At 41.6% G+C, this 15,527-nt stretch overlaps 1 protein-coding gene and 1 long non-coding RNA gene across 8 annotated transcripts in view; one reads left to right on the forward strand and one right to left on the reverse strand.

Annotated features, from left to right (window-relative positions):
* GSAP (gamma-secretase activating protein) overlaps positions 1 to 9,697 on the reverse strand; it is a 47,868-nt gene extending 38,171 nt beyond the window's left edge. Inside the window, exons 1-5 of one of the 5 annotated variants that reach the window (XM_052788952.1) lie at positions 9,570 to 9,697; positions 5,889 to 5,962; positions 1,359 to 1,415; positions 575 to 644; positions 89 to 145 (exon numbers count right to left, since the gene is read on the reverse strand). In XM_052788952.1, the coding sequence (XP_052644912.1) occupies positions 89 to 145; positions 575 to 644; positions 1,359 to 1,415; positions 5,889 to 5,962; positions 9,570 to 9,654 (343 nt within the window). In that variant the 5' untranslated portion in view covers positions 9,655 to 9,697. Of the gene's footprint in view, positions 1 to 88; positions 146 to 574; positions 645 to 1,358; positions 1,416 to 5,888; positions 5,963 to 6,251; positions 6,516 to 8,377; positions 8,941 to 9,569 lie in introns of those variants that run through there. The other 4 variants (XM_052788955.1, XM_052788953.1, XM_052788954.1 and 1 more) reach the window with 4 other exon arrangements.
* Positions 9,141 to 12,754, forward strand: LOC128142700 (uncharacterized). 3 transcript variants are annotated; one of them, XR_008235485.1, is made up of 3 exons: positions 9,141 to 9,642; positions 11,529 to 11,705; positions 12,012 to 12,754. It is a non-coding gene; the product is annotated as an uncharacterized LOC128142700 (long non-coding RNA). The 3 variants fall into 3 exon arrangements; XR_008235484.1 differs by lacking the exon at positions 9,141 to 9,642 and adding an exon at positions 9,930 to 10,449; XR_008235483.1 differs by lacking the exon at positions 9,141 to 9,642 and adding an exon at positions 10,462 to 11,154.
* Positions 12,755 to 15,527: the final 2,773 nt, after the last annotated feature.

Raw genomic sequence — 15,527 nt, forward strand, 5'->3', positions numbered from 1 at the left:
TTTTGTTTTCTAAACAGAAATTACGTGGGGGAAAAAAGCAAAAGGGTACAGTATTTCTAACAGTATTAAAACAATCCACGTGTAGTACCTGACTGTAATAGCCGACTTACTCTTTCTTCCTCTGTATATTGACGGAAGCTGACCGCTAAGGGGGGAAAAAAAAAGAAAAGCCAACACAACCACAGTGAGCATGCATATTTGATATTGATCTTATTAAACATTCTCGAAGAGCAAGTATCACAAATTTTTTTACCAAAAACATCTATGTTAAAGGAACAACAGAAGCTCTTCTAGATGTAGGAGGCATGTATAAATACAGGAGAGGGAAGTGAACAAAAGGTCAGTGTGTCTTAGATTTTTATTTTAATAAAACAGCAATATCGTTACAGCTGTGTCTTTATGTTGTTACCTACATTATTTGGTGATGGATTCACCGAAATGCATAGACTGCTGTGGGCAACATATGGGTCAAAATAGATTTAAGTAATTCTAGACCCAAATGTATCATCCTCCTAAATTAAATCATCTTTACCATGACACACACAAAAAAATTAATGATAAAACACATATTTACCCAATAATGTCCTTTCATAGTTGACCGAACAGCTGATTATGCGTAGATCCCTCTCAAACATATAGAGGTGCTATAGAGAAACACATTAATGCTAATAAATTATTTTTTTTAACCATATAAAGAAAACCATCTGATTACTCCTCCTTAGGAAAACACTGCTGACCAGTACACCGTATTTATTTTTAAAACAAATCATTTCACAGCCAGAAGAACCATATTTCAAGCCTCAATTATATCACTTCTCCTTTTTCTCATTTGTTTGTTTCTTACTGGTTCTTTTGAGCTCTAAGTTGCCACTAGAGCAGCACAGCAGACCTTTATGTAAATACAAAATTTCACCCATTTCATACTGTTATAGGGACACCTGTAAAGGCCCATTATCATGACTCCAGCCACTGAACTGCAGTACATTCAGTTTTAGAATAATTTCTTACAAATGGTAGCACCAAACAGACTGAGGATGCACACATAACAAAGAAAACCCAAAACATTTACTTCTTAGCACACACGTTCAGTGTGAAGAAGAGTGGAAAGGGCTTGAATTGGTTGTTTAGAAAAAAAGGTTGCAGACATGATGTTTTACTATTCCCACGTCATTCAGATGTTCTGTAATGTTCTGCATCTTAATACTACTGAGCATCATTCGAATACCTTCTCTGGTCTCTCTTTCGTTTCAAACGAGCATATACTCCTTAAGGACATAACTTAAGCGTGTTGCAAGGCATCAAAATCTGAAACATTACAGCACTGTCTTCACCAGGGAGAAGCCTGGCATTGCTCTCACCTCATTTTGTTTAGTTTGAAGATCATACAATCCAATGTGAGTATTTCTCTCATTTCCCTATGGATGAAAACAAATCAGCACTGGCAATGTAAATATACACAAAGTTAAACATTGTTTTTATTTTTTTCCTACCTCCCTCTCATCTTCCCCCCCACCCCTTGACACACATCCTCACACACTTCCCTGTCCTATAAACAGGCAGTTAATTATCTAATTCCAAGAAAGCAAGGCAAGAAAGTGAACAAAGATTTTTTTTTTTTTCCTTTTAGAACTAACACATGGGATAAAGCTGAAATGTGGCCAATTCACAGCCCACAAGCCATTGCATAAGCCAATTGCCTCTCTCACTTTGGTTCTAAACTGGTTTTAGTTATAGGCAGTAGGGCCAGGAAGAGAGATGTCTGTACAAGAATGAAAGGGGATGCTATGGCCCTTGGAAGATTTAAGGCTGGTGTTCCAAACCTCACCAACTTGGGAGCACAGAAACATCAAACATCACCAAACACAGCTTCCAGTGATCTGGCTGCAGGCTGGAAAAAGGATTTCAGCTCTGCCTTAGGAAATGATTGTTTGAAGGCTAAATATGTTTCACAAGCTCAGATGACACCATTAGCCTGCTGCCTTTGAAAAGAAACATAATACACATCCTTTCTAGCTTATTGGTAATAACATAAAACAATTTTGTTTGGGGCACTTCTAAGACTATTCAAATCAAAACTTATTCTTGGTAATTTTCACCATGCTTTAAATTTTCAAAATATAAAAAAAAAAAATTTAAAACAAATTCTGCTTGGCAGCATATATTGTATATCAAATCAAGCTGAAGTCCATTAATGTACTCTAGGTATAAGCACTAAATTGCTGAACTGTTGAAATTAAATCCAGCTACATAGCCTTGTACTCAAACAGTGAGCATCATTGTTTTTAACTACAGCTTGGGGGGAGAGGGGAGCAATCTGTGGTTATTTACAAAGTTATGGCTTCTTGCTTTGTGAAGTTAAAACAAAAGCCTGAGTATTCTCTTCCTAAGGGGTCTATTTCTGAGTGTCTCATTATTGTTGTGCCAATGACAAAAGTCTTTGACTTCTGATTTAAACATGGAAAACAAAATGTCTTTATATTAAGACACAGGCTTCAGGCCTCCTAATTTAAGGTTAAGCAAGTGCTTTCACAAATAACCACTCTTTGCAAGTGTGTCTGAAACTCTAACATCCTCTGTGCTTAGCTACTGAAAAATATATGTTACAAGACTGGTAACAGCACTACAACAGTGCCCATATCTGTGCATAAGCCGAGATGGTTGTTTTCATGTTTACTCTGAAGATTCTTGCATTGCCTTGCAAAATAGAAGCGCGGACACTAGAATTCACTGTTAAAAATATCTTCCTTTACACCAACTATTAATGTCACGAAAGACAGACGCTGTCAAAACTACAGTACAACAGAATACTGTAAAATAAGCTTGAAAATAAAGCTCATTCTCCACCTTCCCCTGATTTCATGCAGAATGCACTTGATTTACTTCCACTTAGCAGACAAAGGTTGTTTTCTATTTGTATCTATTAGGAAACAAGCCAGGGCAGCTCAGTTTAGTTTACATCCTTGTTTGTGCACTATCCTCACTGACAACGTCACAGCTAAATTTTGCTGCTATAAAACCAACAGGAAAGGCTCACAGACATATAACTGTGTCTTGCAAAAGTGGTAGCTCATTAGTTATAAATAGTTTATCATGAAGTGGGGAGAGTGAGAGAAAGAGGTATTAAACTGCCTTAACAACTCAGTAAGATCTGTAGTTTCTTAGAAGCTGTAATTACATCATGTTTCTCCAACGTAAGTTTATAGAAAACAGGACTAACTGCAGACACTAAAAGCAGTCTGTTTTCCCCAGGTAAGCTTTCCTGTGTGATGATGTATATTAGCAGAACAGAATAACAAAATGCAAAGAATACTTATATTTTAGAACAAGTTTGTAAAAATTCAAACTAAGGATCAAATCGGGGCCTAAAACTACTTATCATTCACTAAGATGCATACACCAAGACTCTTTTTTCTTCTATATAAATATAAATGGATACTCCACTTAAAAGGTTTGCGGTAAACTCCAAAACCGTAGAACTATACCCATTCATTGTTAATGGACTGTTTGAGGAAAGAAAACATTTGGATTGAATCCTTGTTAAGTCAGTAGTAAAGTATAAAAAGACAGACACACAATACTCCCAACACTAGCTGGTTTTTAGCATTCTACTCTTGAGAGCAGAAAAAAAATTCAGTCCTGGTTTAAGGTATCACAGTCCCAAAGTGTGACTGCAGCTGACAAAGATGTAACTAATTTAACAAAAGCATAGACATCAGGAAAGGCACAGCATTAGCAGCTCAGGACCCAGCCTGTTCAGGACACTGGCTAAGTGCTATGCAGCTACAGCCTGGGACACCACATGTGCTCCTACCAATATACAAGCCACCTGGACCAGCATGAGGTTTGGGGCAGACATAGCCACATGTTCTTATCACGCAAGCAGACCAGTGTGGATGTATTGACTCCCGTTGACATCAATAGCACCTAAGTGGGTACCAACACTTTTAGCTGATGAGCAGAAGTTCTACTGATCCAAGAAAGAAATGTGTACACACACACTATGAGCAACTTCTCTGTGGGAGAAGCATCATACATTTAATGCAATACCACCTTAAGATACATTTGTTCTTCATGAGAAAACTCCAGGAAGTATCTTCCAGTTTACCCATTAACAAGCGAAAAAAACAGTTACAGTGGAAGCAAACAAAATATGTCAGCATCCTTCCCAACAGAGCAATAAATAGATGCTGGTTCTTCAGCAGGCTGACTCACTCAGGAGAAAAAGATCAGACTGCTTTAACATGGTAAGAGAACAGGAAGAGAAGTAGAAGCATCTTCTTTGGGATGGCATTTGAGAGGTGCAAACTGCAGCACAGCTGTGCAGTTTGTTAGTTCCAGTTCTCAGGCTTTGTCATCCAGCCACTCTTACCACAGGCTGCAGAGGTCACTTTATTCCCCAAATTAGGAAAGAGAAACCACAGTGAACATTTTCAGTGACTTCCTATGCAGCCTTTACCCATAGGTTCAGGGAACTAAGCCTAGGTGTTCAAATCCTCCTGCGAGTCACCGGCCTATTCAGTCAATGAAATCTAGTGGGTTATTTGCCCACCTCCACCCCACACACCTCCTCCCAAAGTATAGGCTACAAGTTGCCAGTTCTCTAAACACCACCAATGGTTTTGCTCAGATCCCTACTGACCACAGTGGGAGCTTCGATACCTAGCATGCAGGCAAACACCTACATTTAGATGTGTGAACCTTGAGCTACAACCCATCCCTTGTGCCAGTTGCAAGAGCCTGAACAGCATACAAGGCAGTTGGACTCCACTGTCAGAAGCCCAAAAAAGTTTATTGTGAGATTCCACAGATGCTAGAAAGCAGGAACATCACACACACAGAGTAACAGATGTCCTGTCGGGAATTAGATGGGTTACTTTCATTAAGACTTTCTAGAGTTTTGAGCAATGAAAAAGAAAAACTTGACACATTCTTTAGTGTTGTTTTTACTGTTACTTTTGTCTTGTACAGACTCCCCTCCCGATGCTTGTACTAAAGGAAACATCCACCCACAGTTAAAGTGTATTATACCTTGATGAAGACCTCACCTCTTCCCTTAACCCTAGGGAAGCTGGAGAGTTTTAGCACTGTTGAGCTGGAGGGGAACAAAAGGCAGTCCTATTGTACTGGAGTCTGCTATCTCTAATCCGTACTCTTCAAAAACCAAGATCCTCCAGAATCCAGCTGGGTCTACAGATTTCTCCGAGATGCACAGAAAAGCAGCACAGTTTGTCTCATCAAGGGGAAACCTTCTCAAACCATATAAAAATCTCTTGGAACTACAGGCATTTCAACCTAAAAGCTATATATATGCCATGGAGCGCAGAATGCTATGTTAAAAAGGGTAGCTTTACATACTTCAAGACATCAAATAAACAACAGTTACTTCAGACTACTTGCAATAAAGTGCTACAGATGAATCTTAAAGTAACAAAGAACAGACAAAGCAGAATTAGTGTTAGATAAATGGCATCTTAACACATATATTGGTAGGAGGAAACATATTTAACTAAAGCAGTGCACATGAATTTAAGTCAGACTTCCCTAAGAAATTCTGAGGGTGAAAGAATGTGCTGCTTACGAAGAGTTTATCTGTTAAAGAAACATCATTTCACTCAGGGTGAGATTCTGGCCCCCCAAAAAATCAAGAGCAAAATCCCTATGGATTTAATCAGGTCAGTACTTTACTCTCCATTTCATCATTCTTAACCTTTGTCTGAAGTGGAGATGGGTATTTTCCCATTGCCCAACCCCCCAAGCTGTAATCAGTCTAGTTTTTGTGTTCTAACCCTCACTGCAAAAAATTTTGAACTACAAGGACTCAGTTAGGCAAGATACACATATGGTGTTATTCTCTGCTATATTTTTATTAAGTTCCGAGACAGACATACCTTCCAGGTATAAATAATTTTACTGTTTCTTTCAACATTTACAACGTAGAGTGCTGATGATTTCCCAGAAGTATCTGAAATGATAAGTATCAAGAGGCACAGGATTTTCATTTGAGCTGGTTCATCACACAATTTATGCACACTTTAAGCAAAGATACTAAATACATTTTTACATATAAATATTTCTTTGTACATGCCAAAATTACTCCCTTCTGGAAAGACAGAGAGAATATTTCTTACACCATGATTTAAATCTGACAAACTTCAACACAAAATACTTAAGGGGTTTCAAAACACACAGGAAATAATTATTTATGTAAATTCCTAACTCTTCATTATAATTGTGATTCTAATGGCCACTACCTTTTGTGATGAAATGGAATATGCTTTTTTCACCATCTTCCATTCACAGAAATTAAATTGCATTTATCCATTATACACAACACGGGGTTCCAACAGTTAAGTTGCACTCCAATCCTCAGAACACTACAGGGAGATAGAACCAGCCTGAGGAAAAGTGTCACTTGCTCCCACCTGCCCCTTCAGCATCCCAAAGGAATGCCTGGAAATAAACTACACCTTCAGAGATTAGCTCTACAACAACACACACATGCACACACATGCACACACCCCCCCCCCCCCCCCCCCCAAAACCCCAGAACCACAAGATTAAGCACCACATATATATATGCAACATACCAACAAGTACAAGGGAATTAAGCAATGCAGGACAAGGGATACGATGTGGGATGTGAATGGAAGAGTACGGTTAAAAGGGAAACAGAGGAGCAGGAAACTAGGATGGACAAAGAGAAGAGCACATCTGGACAAAGCAGTGCAAAATAAGAAGGAAAACACAAGAAAAAAAGATAAAATGTCATGCTCAAGACGACCAAAATGCATGCTTTCCTGATGCTGCTTTTTTGTTTTCTAATTGCTGCAGCCACCAAAAGTGTGTTTATCTCAGATGGAACTTTCATTAAAAGTGGAAAATTTGCCCTTAATAAGGTTAAGAGCTGCATGATTGGTACTAGCTTTAAGATAAAGGTAGCCTATGGTTCAGTAAGCATCAGCAAAAAGAATTCTCCACAACTCTCGGCAAGCATTTAGTCAAGTTCGATGCTATTTACTTTGCAGTTATCACGAAGCGTTGGCAGAAGAAAGACATGTGAAACTTAAGTTTCACAAGCCTGATACTATAAACTGGCTTGTACAGCTTGCAGTGATATGAAAAAAAAAACTTTTTATAAGTATTATCAGAAGGAAATAAATTCTGTATTTTATTGTGGGAGGACAATGAAAATCCTTCATGTACATTTAACAACTTATCACTTTCTACTGGTTTCAGATCACTCAAGGTACACTACAATACCACTACATTAGGGCTAGTTGGTGACAACTGAGAAAGTCTCAGATAACCATATATTCTGCTCTTCTTTTAGCGGAAACTTCCCAGAATGTAACCACCACCTCAAACTTTCAAGATGAGTACTGTGGTCTCCACACTTCTCTCTCATACAATACTTCCTCAGAACAGAATTTAGCTAGAGAAGGTCCACACAAAATCTCCATGTCAATGAATTTCTCTATCACCCAACTTAAGAGATCTTAAAGATGTTGAACAGGTTCCGTTTCAGAAGCGAGTTTCATGTCACTGAACATTGTCAGTGGGAATATGGAGCCAAATTAGAAGTGGCAATCATCTCTGCCCTTGGAAAGTCCTGCAATAAAACTGCACATGGAATTACAGCTTCTTCCTCATCCCCACATGATGAAGGGCTGCAAAAGAACCAACCCAACCTGCCAGCCCAGCAAACAACTCACATCAACATACTCCGGAGAATGCAGCATTTGATTTCCTGAAGGCCGCTATACGCGGCTCATACAAAAATAAGCGGAATGAAGAGAACGAGGCTGGTTCTTTTCACATGCTACTCCCCTCTCATCATCATAGCTACTCCCAGCTCTCATGCAATTAGAAATTCTCAAGCTGTCAAGGGTTTTCAAGTCCTCAGGAAAGAAAATAATAAATATGAATAACTATAACATCTGAAACCACTGACACAAAAGTACCATGGCTCCTAAAAATTGCTTGCTTTCTGTGAATAGGTATTTCTTTGATGTTTAAGTGAATCTCTTCAAATTCCTGCCTCCCACCTTCACCCTCCTAATACAACAGCACTAAATCAAGGGGAAAAGTCAGTACACAGACAAAAGTTGAAATGCCATACAACAATGCTGGTATCTGACCAGATGCACCTTCCAACCTAGATTCTTCTGATTCTGTATTACCAGGGGCATTTACTGAATGAAGAGTCTGTATTACATTCTAAAAAGCTGAATACAATTGTCCCTTTCCCAAACACAAGTCAGCACCATTTTGAGATTGTTGTGACATAAATGCATAGGTTGACTGATTGAATTCATCACAGATGAACTGATAAATTCATAGATTAATTGATTAAGTATGGAGAATCTCAGAATCTTACCTCAAATCCCTTCAGTACACCATTCAACGGTTGTTCAGTAAACTACTTAGTGTATGTGAAATCATTTTTAACAGATTTTGTAACTGATGGCTTCGTAAATAATTTTCTTTTATAAAATCAAAAAAAAGCTGATACCTTCTAGTTTACCTCCAAACAAGTTGTTATGAAACTATTTGATAACAGCTTCTCAACGTGGGAAGCAAGTTAAATATTTGGAGTTAATTAAAAGCAACCAAAGGAGTTGAAGTTTCAAGTTGCATCAGTGACCATCTATTTCTACTGAAGTACTATTTATTAATTTTTTTTTTTTTTTAGACTAAGGTTTCCATCAGCTTCTGAAAAGAAGAACTGAGCCAGCTGCCCTGCAGGTGAATGAGAACAAACACAAGCGAAAAACCACAGGGCCAAGAATACAGGGTGGTCATTCTTTTTTTCCAACCACTGCATCAAGTGCTCGCTACGCTACCTATCGCACACTGCTGTGACAGCTAACACTTCATCTAATTTTAGCTAGCACTCTTTTCCACATAGACAAAAGTGTTTGGGGTTTGTTGGTTTGGTTTTTTTTTCCTCCCAGAAAGGGGAGTAGTGTAGAAGCGGGAGTCACACTAGAAACCTTTTTGGGGAAAAAAAAAAAAAATAAAAAAAAGAGAAAAAACCCAAACGCGTGAAGAAGCAGAAGAACAAGCTGCCGAGTGTAGCTGACGTGCAGAAGTGCTTTCGGCACGTCAGAAGTCCCCTGAACACACCAAACTTCCCCGCCTTTGCAAGTACCCCCGGCCGCAGGGAGCTGAGGGACGAGCCCCCACGCGAACGCGCGGCCCGGGGGCGGGCGCAGCTCGCTCCTCTGGAGCCCGGCCGAGGCGGGGGGCTAACGGCGGCCGCTCCCCCCACCCCGCTCCGGAGGGTGGCACTCCTCCGCCGCCGCCATGAGCCCCGACCCCCCCCCCCTGCGGCCGGAGGCGGCGCGGCCCTGACTGGAAGGCACAGGCCCCGGGCGAGCCGCACCCAGGGGTCTCGCCCCAGGCCCGGCTCCCCCGCCCGCGGGAGAGGGCAGCGCACGGAGGCGGCTGGGAGCGACCGGGCGGCCGAGGGAGAGGGAGCCCTCCTCGGCCCTGCCCGGGGAGCGCGGGAGCGGGCGGCTCCGCCGCAGCGGAGCCCGCCGGCGCAGCGCCACCGGCCGCGGCGTTACCTAGAGCCGCCGCCCAACCCCGCGCCGCCAGCCAGGGGACCACATCCCTCTGCAGGTCAAACTCGGCTACCAGGTGAAGCAGCATAGCACCCTCCTCTCGCCCGGGGACGCGGGGCGGCTGCCGGCTCGGCTCCAGCCACCGGAGCTCCCCGCACCGGCGCCTACGGGCCGGCCGCCACCATGGGCCCGCCCGCTCCCGCCGCCTCGGCGCCCATTGGGCCCCGCGGGTGTCACTCAGCTGGCGGCGGCGCGGAGTGGCTGGGCGCGCTCGCGCCTCCCTCCGTCCCCCTCAGCCGGCGGCGGGGCGGGGCGGGGCGGGGCGGAGTCGCTCGCTAGCTGAGGGGTTCCGGCGGTGCCGGTCGCTCTGGGAGGCCTCGCCGTTTTCCGCTCCCTACTGGGGGACGGGGGCCGCGGGGACAGCGCCCCAGAGCCGCGCCACACGGGGGGCAGCCTGCGTGCAGGTGACCGTGGGGCTTCAGGTGGTCTCGAAGGCCCTCGTTTGCCCGTTGGAGCTGGCGCCCGGGCTCCTCCCGAGGCGTGCTGGAGGAAGGGCTGATCCTTCTTGAAGCTTCCCTCACGGCGTGACTCGGAGTGCCTTAAACAGTTGCCTGTGGGTGAGGTCTGGTGTCAAGCTTCCGACGTCCGGTGTCCGCTGATCAGAAGGCCCCGGTCATTTGTTACCCTCCTTGCATTCCCCGTGCAAGTGTTAGGTGTTTTCCAGAATTTCGGGCAGCATCCCTGTTTTCTGAGATTAGGCACTGTGTAATTGCTCGTTGAATAGATAAGTCTGTCTGTGCAAACTGCCTTGGCAGAGCTCAGGGTGTCCTCTCAGGCTAGGCCTGGCATGATCCAGCTTTTCGTCTCTCTACAAGGAAAGGAGGTAAACCTTGGTGTCATCTTGGGGGGTTTTGTGGTTTGTTTGCTTGGGGTTTTTTTAGCTTTTGAAAATATTTGTAGCGCTGATAAGATGCTACTCCATGGCTATCTATAGTCTGCCTGTAATTACCATTTCCCTTCTGACATACGCTGGCTGATGTCAGCCAGCTAAAAGTGGCATAAAAGTGGATAGGCTGTAAGGGCACACACCAAGCTAGACATACGCTGAGTATGGAACAGCTTGAGCCTTTTCTAAGAGGTAATCCAGTACCAAGTTTTTTCCCCTCATTGCTAAGATTTGGGGCTATATAAAGACCAGACGAGAATCAGGTGACGTCTGCAAAGTGCAGACGAAAGGCAAGTTGATAATCGAAATGCAAAGCAGACATATGCTTTCTCTCAAACTCTGTATTGCCGGCTTTTACGATTTTATCGCGAGTTTCATAATCAGCACTGTTCTTAAAGCTCCTTGGATCAAGTGGTTGTGCAAAAATTTCAGCTTATATTTTCACTTTTATAAAATAAAGCTTGCAAATGTGACTAGAATATTTATTTCAGAGGCAAAAGTAGAAAACAGACAAAAAGTCCCAAATGGATGGGTTTTTCAAGAGACGAGGTGGGGCTAATTCATGATTATGAGTATTTGGGAATGACACAACCAGAGAGGCAAGCAAAGGAGGGAAACGAAGCCAACGAAATGACTGATTCTGTAAGTATGTGCAAAATGGGAAATTTTCACATGGAGAAAATCTGTGCCCAGAGCTATAGAGTGCATTTAAGGCCAGGATGAGGCCAACTGGCTGAATTTTTGCTTCTGCTGTAAAACAAAACAAAAAGAAATGTGGACATGGGTAACAAAGATTCTGCCTATAACAGCAGGCACTCCAAATGCAAAAGGAAAAGAAAATTAAATATAGCTGCCTAGTTTGATGGCCCTGCATTAAAAAAACCCCAACAAAACAAAAACAAAATCCAAAACAACTGTCACTGTTCTTTTGTTTCAAAATCAACCATGTCACCTATTATAGTTCTTGAAAGAGAGCCCACATAACTGATGGATGAATTATTTTCTAATATTTACAGACCAAGAATCATATGACAATGCTGTTCCTCTGGAGTACCTTACACAATATGAGAAAGGCCTTTCAGACAGTAGGAGCTGCATGGAATTAACCAGAGCAACTGCTGAGTCCACCATAGAACTTAAGCTGGTCAACATGACTAAAGGAAATTGGAAATGTTCTTAGATGATGTGAGCTGGTGAGTAGCCATGGAGACAAGTGGGTGTAGAGATCCATTCTGTCGTCACCTGTGCATAGGATCCATTCTACAGTCCTTATTCGGGAAAGGACTGGAAGAGTTTGTACAAGTTGCTGAAAAGAGGTTGTACAAGTAAAGATTTCACTGTCAGGTATGCAGCAGGAAAAACCTTTCTTGTTAAGGAAATAGTTAACAACAAAATTTCCCCTCAGACTGTGTTTTCACCGCAAGGGACCCTTCATTATTTTTGTATACCAAATAATGTTTGCATTATCTCACTGAAGTTTATAAATATGCTTTCTTGAGACTCTTGGCATAGAGTGGGACCTCACCTCCAGTGCACCATCCCAGGAACTTGGAAGAGCTTCTCTGATGTTAATCCCTGAAACCGAGGCAAGACAAATTCTCTCAGAAGTTTCCCTATCTTTTCAGTGAGAAGAAGGAAGTGATAGCTTGGCAGATGAAGAGATTTGAGAAACAGGAAGGGATGAGGCGATTCATGATGACTGTCAGGGTTTAGAGATACAGAAGCATGAGAAGAGCAACCACGTAGTGCTGGGGAAGATGATACCAGCAGGAGCTGAAGGAATTGATAGGAGCAAGGAGCCAGAACAGAAGGGAATGAGGAAGAAGGAATCTGGAAAGGCAAGACAAAGGTTTATAACCTGTGTAGAACTGAAGTCAGTATTCCCAGAATTGAAGTTAGGATTCTTAAGTTTCTCTGTTGCCCAGCAAATGATTTGAAATCCACTATTTTCTAGTGGCTTATCTGTATAATAAGACAAGATATTACTTCTGCCAGTTTCTTTGGTTCAAGTGGTAAAGGTTTCCTTGTGACTCTTAAAGGTCCAACAGTGCTGATGACCCTTGGGAATGTTATTATGACTCCATGGTGTAATTATCTGTGCTTTCTCAAAAAATCACACACCATTATATGTAAAAATGAAAATAAAACCACTTCTGGTTTAGATAACAGTCTCATTGGTTGTATCTTCATTCAATTCTAAAATGTAATCCGTGCTATGAACAAAATAAAAGGGGAGTCGTAAGTAAAATGGACTGTATACTACAAGATGAATGATATTTCAAAGAGAACTGATTAAGCTTGTATAAACAATGCTTTTTTTGCAATTTCTTATTTTTGAGAGCTTAATTCGCAGTCATGATATACAGTAGGAATGCATATTATCTGCATTCAGTTGCCAAAAATATATCTAAGAGAAAGCAGATGGTTTGCCTGCCTGTTTGTGTGTTTATATAGTACAGAGGAAATACTTCCAATCAAATAAATGAGGTTCACAGTAAATGGAGGAAGTGATGCAGTTTCTGAATTGATTAACTTTAGCAGTCAGACTTTTTAAATTATTGCAGGAAACATCATAAAATGCTGACAACTGATGTCAGCATTAACCTTAAAATGAAACTCAGAGTGCCTACTTACTAAAATGTACAAGATACCCCATCTTTCAAGAAACAACAGACAATTGCAGATTTGGGGCTGTACAGTCCTACATTTAAGGAACAAGCAAACGATCTTGCATAAGAATTTGCAAAGCCACAAAGAAAACTTAATCCAGTGCTGCTCTTTCTCCTCAAGATACCACTACCTAAGTGTTTGCTACAGCCGCTGTCACCTGAATAACACCTAATACTTTGAAGTGGGATGGGGTTTCTTCTTTCTCTTGTGTTCCCATTGTTATCTGCTGGTTTTATTTTCTCACTTCTACCTGTAATATCTATGTCCTTCACAACTATAAAAAATAATTCACAGATTTAGAGCTTATTATGTAAAACTATTATTCCCTGAGCCATCAGCCTGGCTACGCACATTAAAGGCCATATCTACAGGCCCAGAAATCCAGGTTGAATTCCTAGAAGCACACCACATTCCTCAGAAACCACAAAGCTGACTCAGAGTACTTCAAGTAGTAACTCAGCACAGTGTATCACGCCACCTCAACCCTGATACATAAAATTAAAAGCTTGATGCAAAAGCCATAAGCATCTAAAAAAACCCTTACACTTTCTTCAGCAGGCTTTGAATTAAGACAGAGGGTCTGATGTATTCTTGATAACATCTGCCAACTTTGCTAGATGGAGAAAAAAGCTCTTGGTTTAAGAAAAACCAACCCAAATTCTTATCTCTGCCAAGTGAAATTAATGTTATAACCCATTTCTGACTTTTGTTTCCTTTTTGCTTGCACCATGAAACCAAATCGTGAATTTCACTTTCTATTTATACTCAGTTTCCTTTTCTGATTATCACGCTCAGTTAGTTTGGGTTTCCAGAGCCAGGCTGAAGCTGCGTGCAGGCACAGGAGCTGATCCCGATGGAGCAACCTCCGGGATAAGGATGTGAAACTAAAGCGCTTAGAAAAAAATGACAGATTAAATTTTTCTATTTTTTTTTTTAATCAGGAATCTGTTCCCACCTTAGTAATGGGAGGATCTGCCTCAAATTTTTAGCTGGAGTGGGTCTTGACCATAGTCAGGCAAATCATCAGAAAGCAGTAGTGACCCTACTGGTCATATTGTAACCAGCATCAGCATTTTTTACCACTGACAACACTTTTTGTGCTAATTGCGTGTGTGCCTAGCATCCCTTTTCTAACAGTTCATGTGGCAGGAATTACAAAATCATAGCATGACACAAGTGTGGGGATGATGAGGCATTGCCCCCTGTCCTGGCATTGACAGGTGTAACATACCTTTTAGCTCTCTCAACAGAATAAAGCTTCGTTCATGGAAAAAAATATACAGAGCCATAAATCATCAATGTGTTCTGCATCAGGAAATTATACTTAAGACTTCTTATGAAGAATGAATATCTGAAATAATTATTTAAATGCATGACAGCCTGGCAAACAGCTCATGACTTCTTTGGATAGTACTGCTTACTGAGGGCAACCTCTTTTCCTGCCATTCCAGCAACAGAGGGTTTATTGTCATCGTGTCTAGACAGTTGTTTCCTTGAAGAATGTTTTCAGCCAGTCAAACACAAAATACATAAATAAATTGTTTTCCTTAAGGAGGTAGTCAATATGTTTATTAAACCCTCTAGGAAACAGAAATAAGATGCAATTAGGAATCAATATTTTGGTAGTAAAAATAAAGGCTGCAATTCAAGGTTGGTTGAATAAAATACCTTTATTTCATTGTGTGAGAATGACATTGTTTTTCACTATCTTTAATCACAGAATATCAGCATAAATCAGAGTAGTTTCACTGAAGTCAGTCAGCATCCGTTACAGATGCCAGTGGTTCATGGATGTGCTTTTCTATGCTTTGTTTAATAATTAATCATAGGAAATAGTCTTTTAACTACTAAGGAAAAAAATTCTGTCTTGCTATTCATGCTTATATTGAACAGCACCTTCTTCTTTTAAATAGCTTCACTGAAGTCAATAACATGCTCAAGCCGGTAACACACTTCAAGTCAACAAGGCTTCTGAAACAATTAAGGTATTCCTCAAAGCAAGGGAGGGGAAGAGACCGGGACCTAACGAAGTCCCTGACTGTTGTCCAAGTGGCCTTTTTGTTTCCGCCTGTTCTCCCTCCATGGCCCAGGCTCTGAGGCTCCTTTGTTCTTTACACAGACTCACCCCTGCTAGCGCCGACGAAAGCTCTGTGAGCGTGCACTGTCTCAACAGCTGTTGAAGGAGCTCTTTGCTCTGTGTTTATTCTTCCAGCTACAGCCTCATTAGGACTCATCAGTAGTGTTTAGAAACTTGCCCTTTTTTCCCATGTGATCTTTCAGTTTTGACTTCATTTTGCATTGCAAGAGGACAGTGTCGATACTCTGCAGCAGACTTGCAACTCTTT

Source organism: Harpia harpyja, chromosome 6 (assembly GCF_026419915.1).
Source record: "Harpia harpyja isolate bHarHar1 chromosome 6, bHarHar1 primary haplotype, whole genome shotgun sequence".
Lineage (NCBI taxonomy): Eukaryota > Metazoa > Chordata > Aves > Accipitriformes > Accipitridae > Harpia > Harpia harpyja.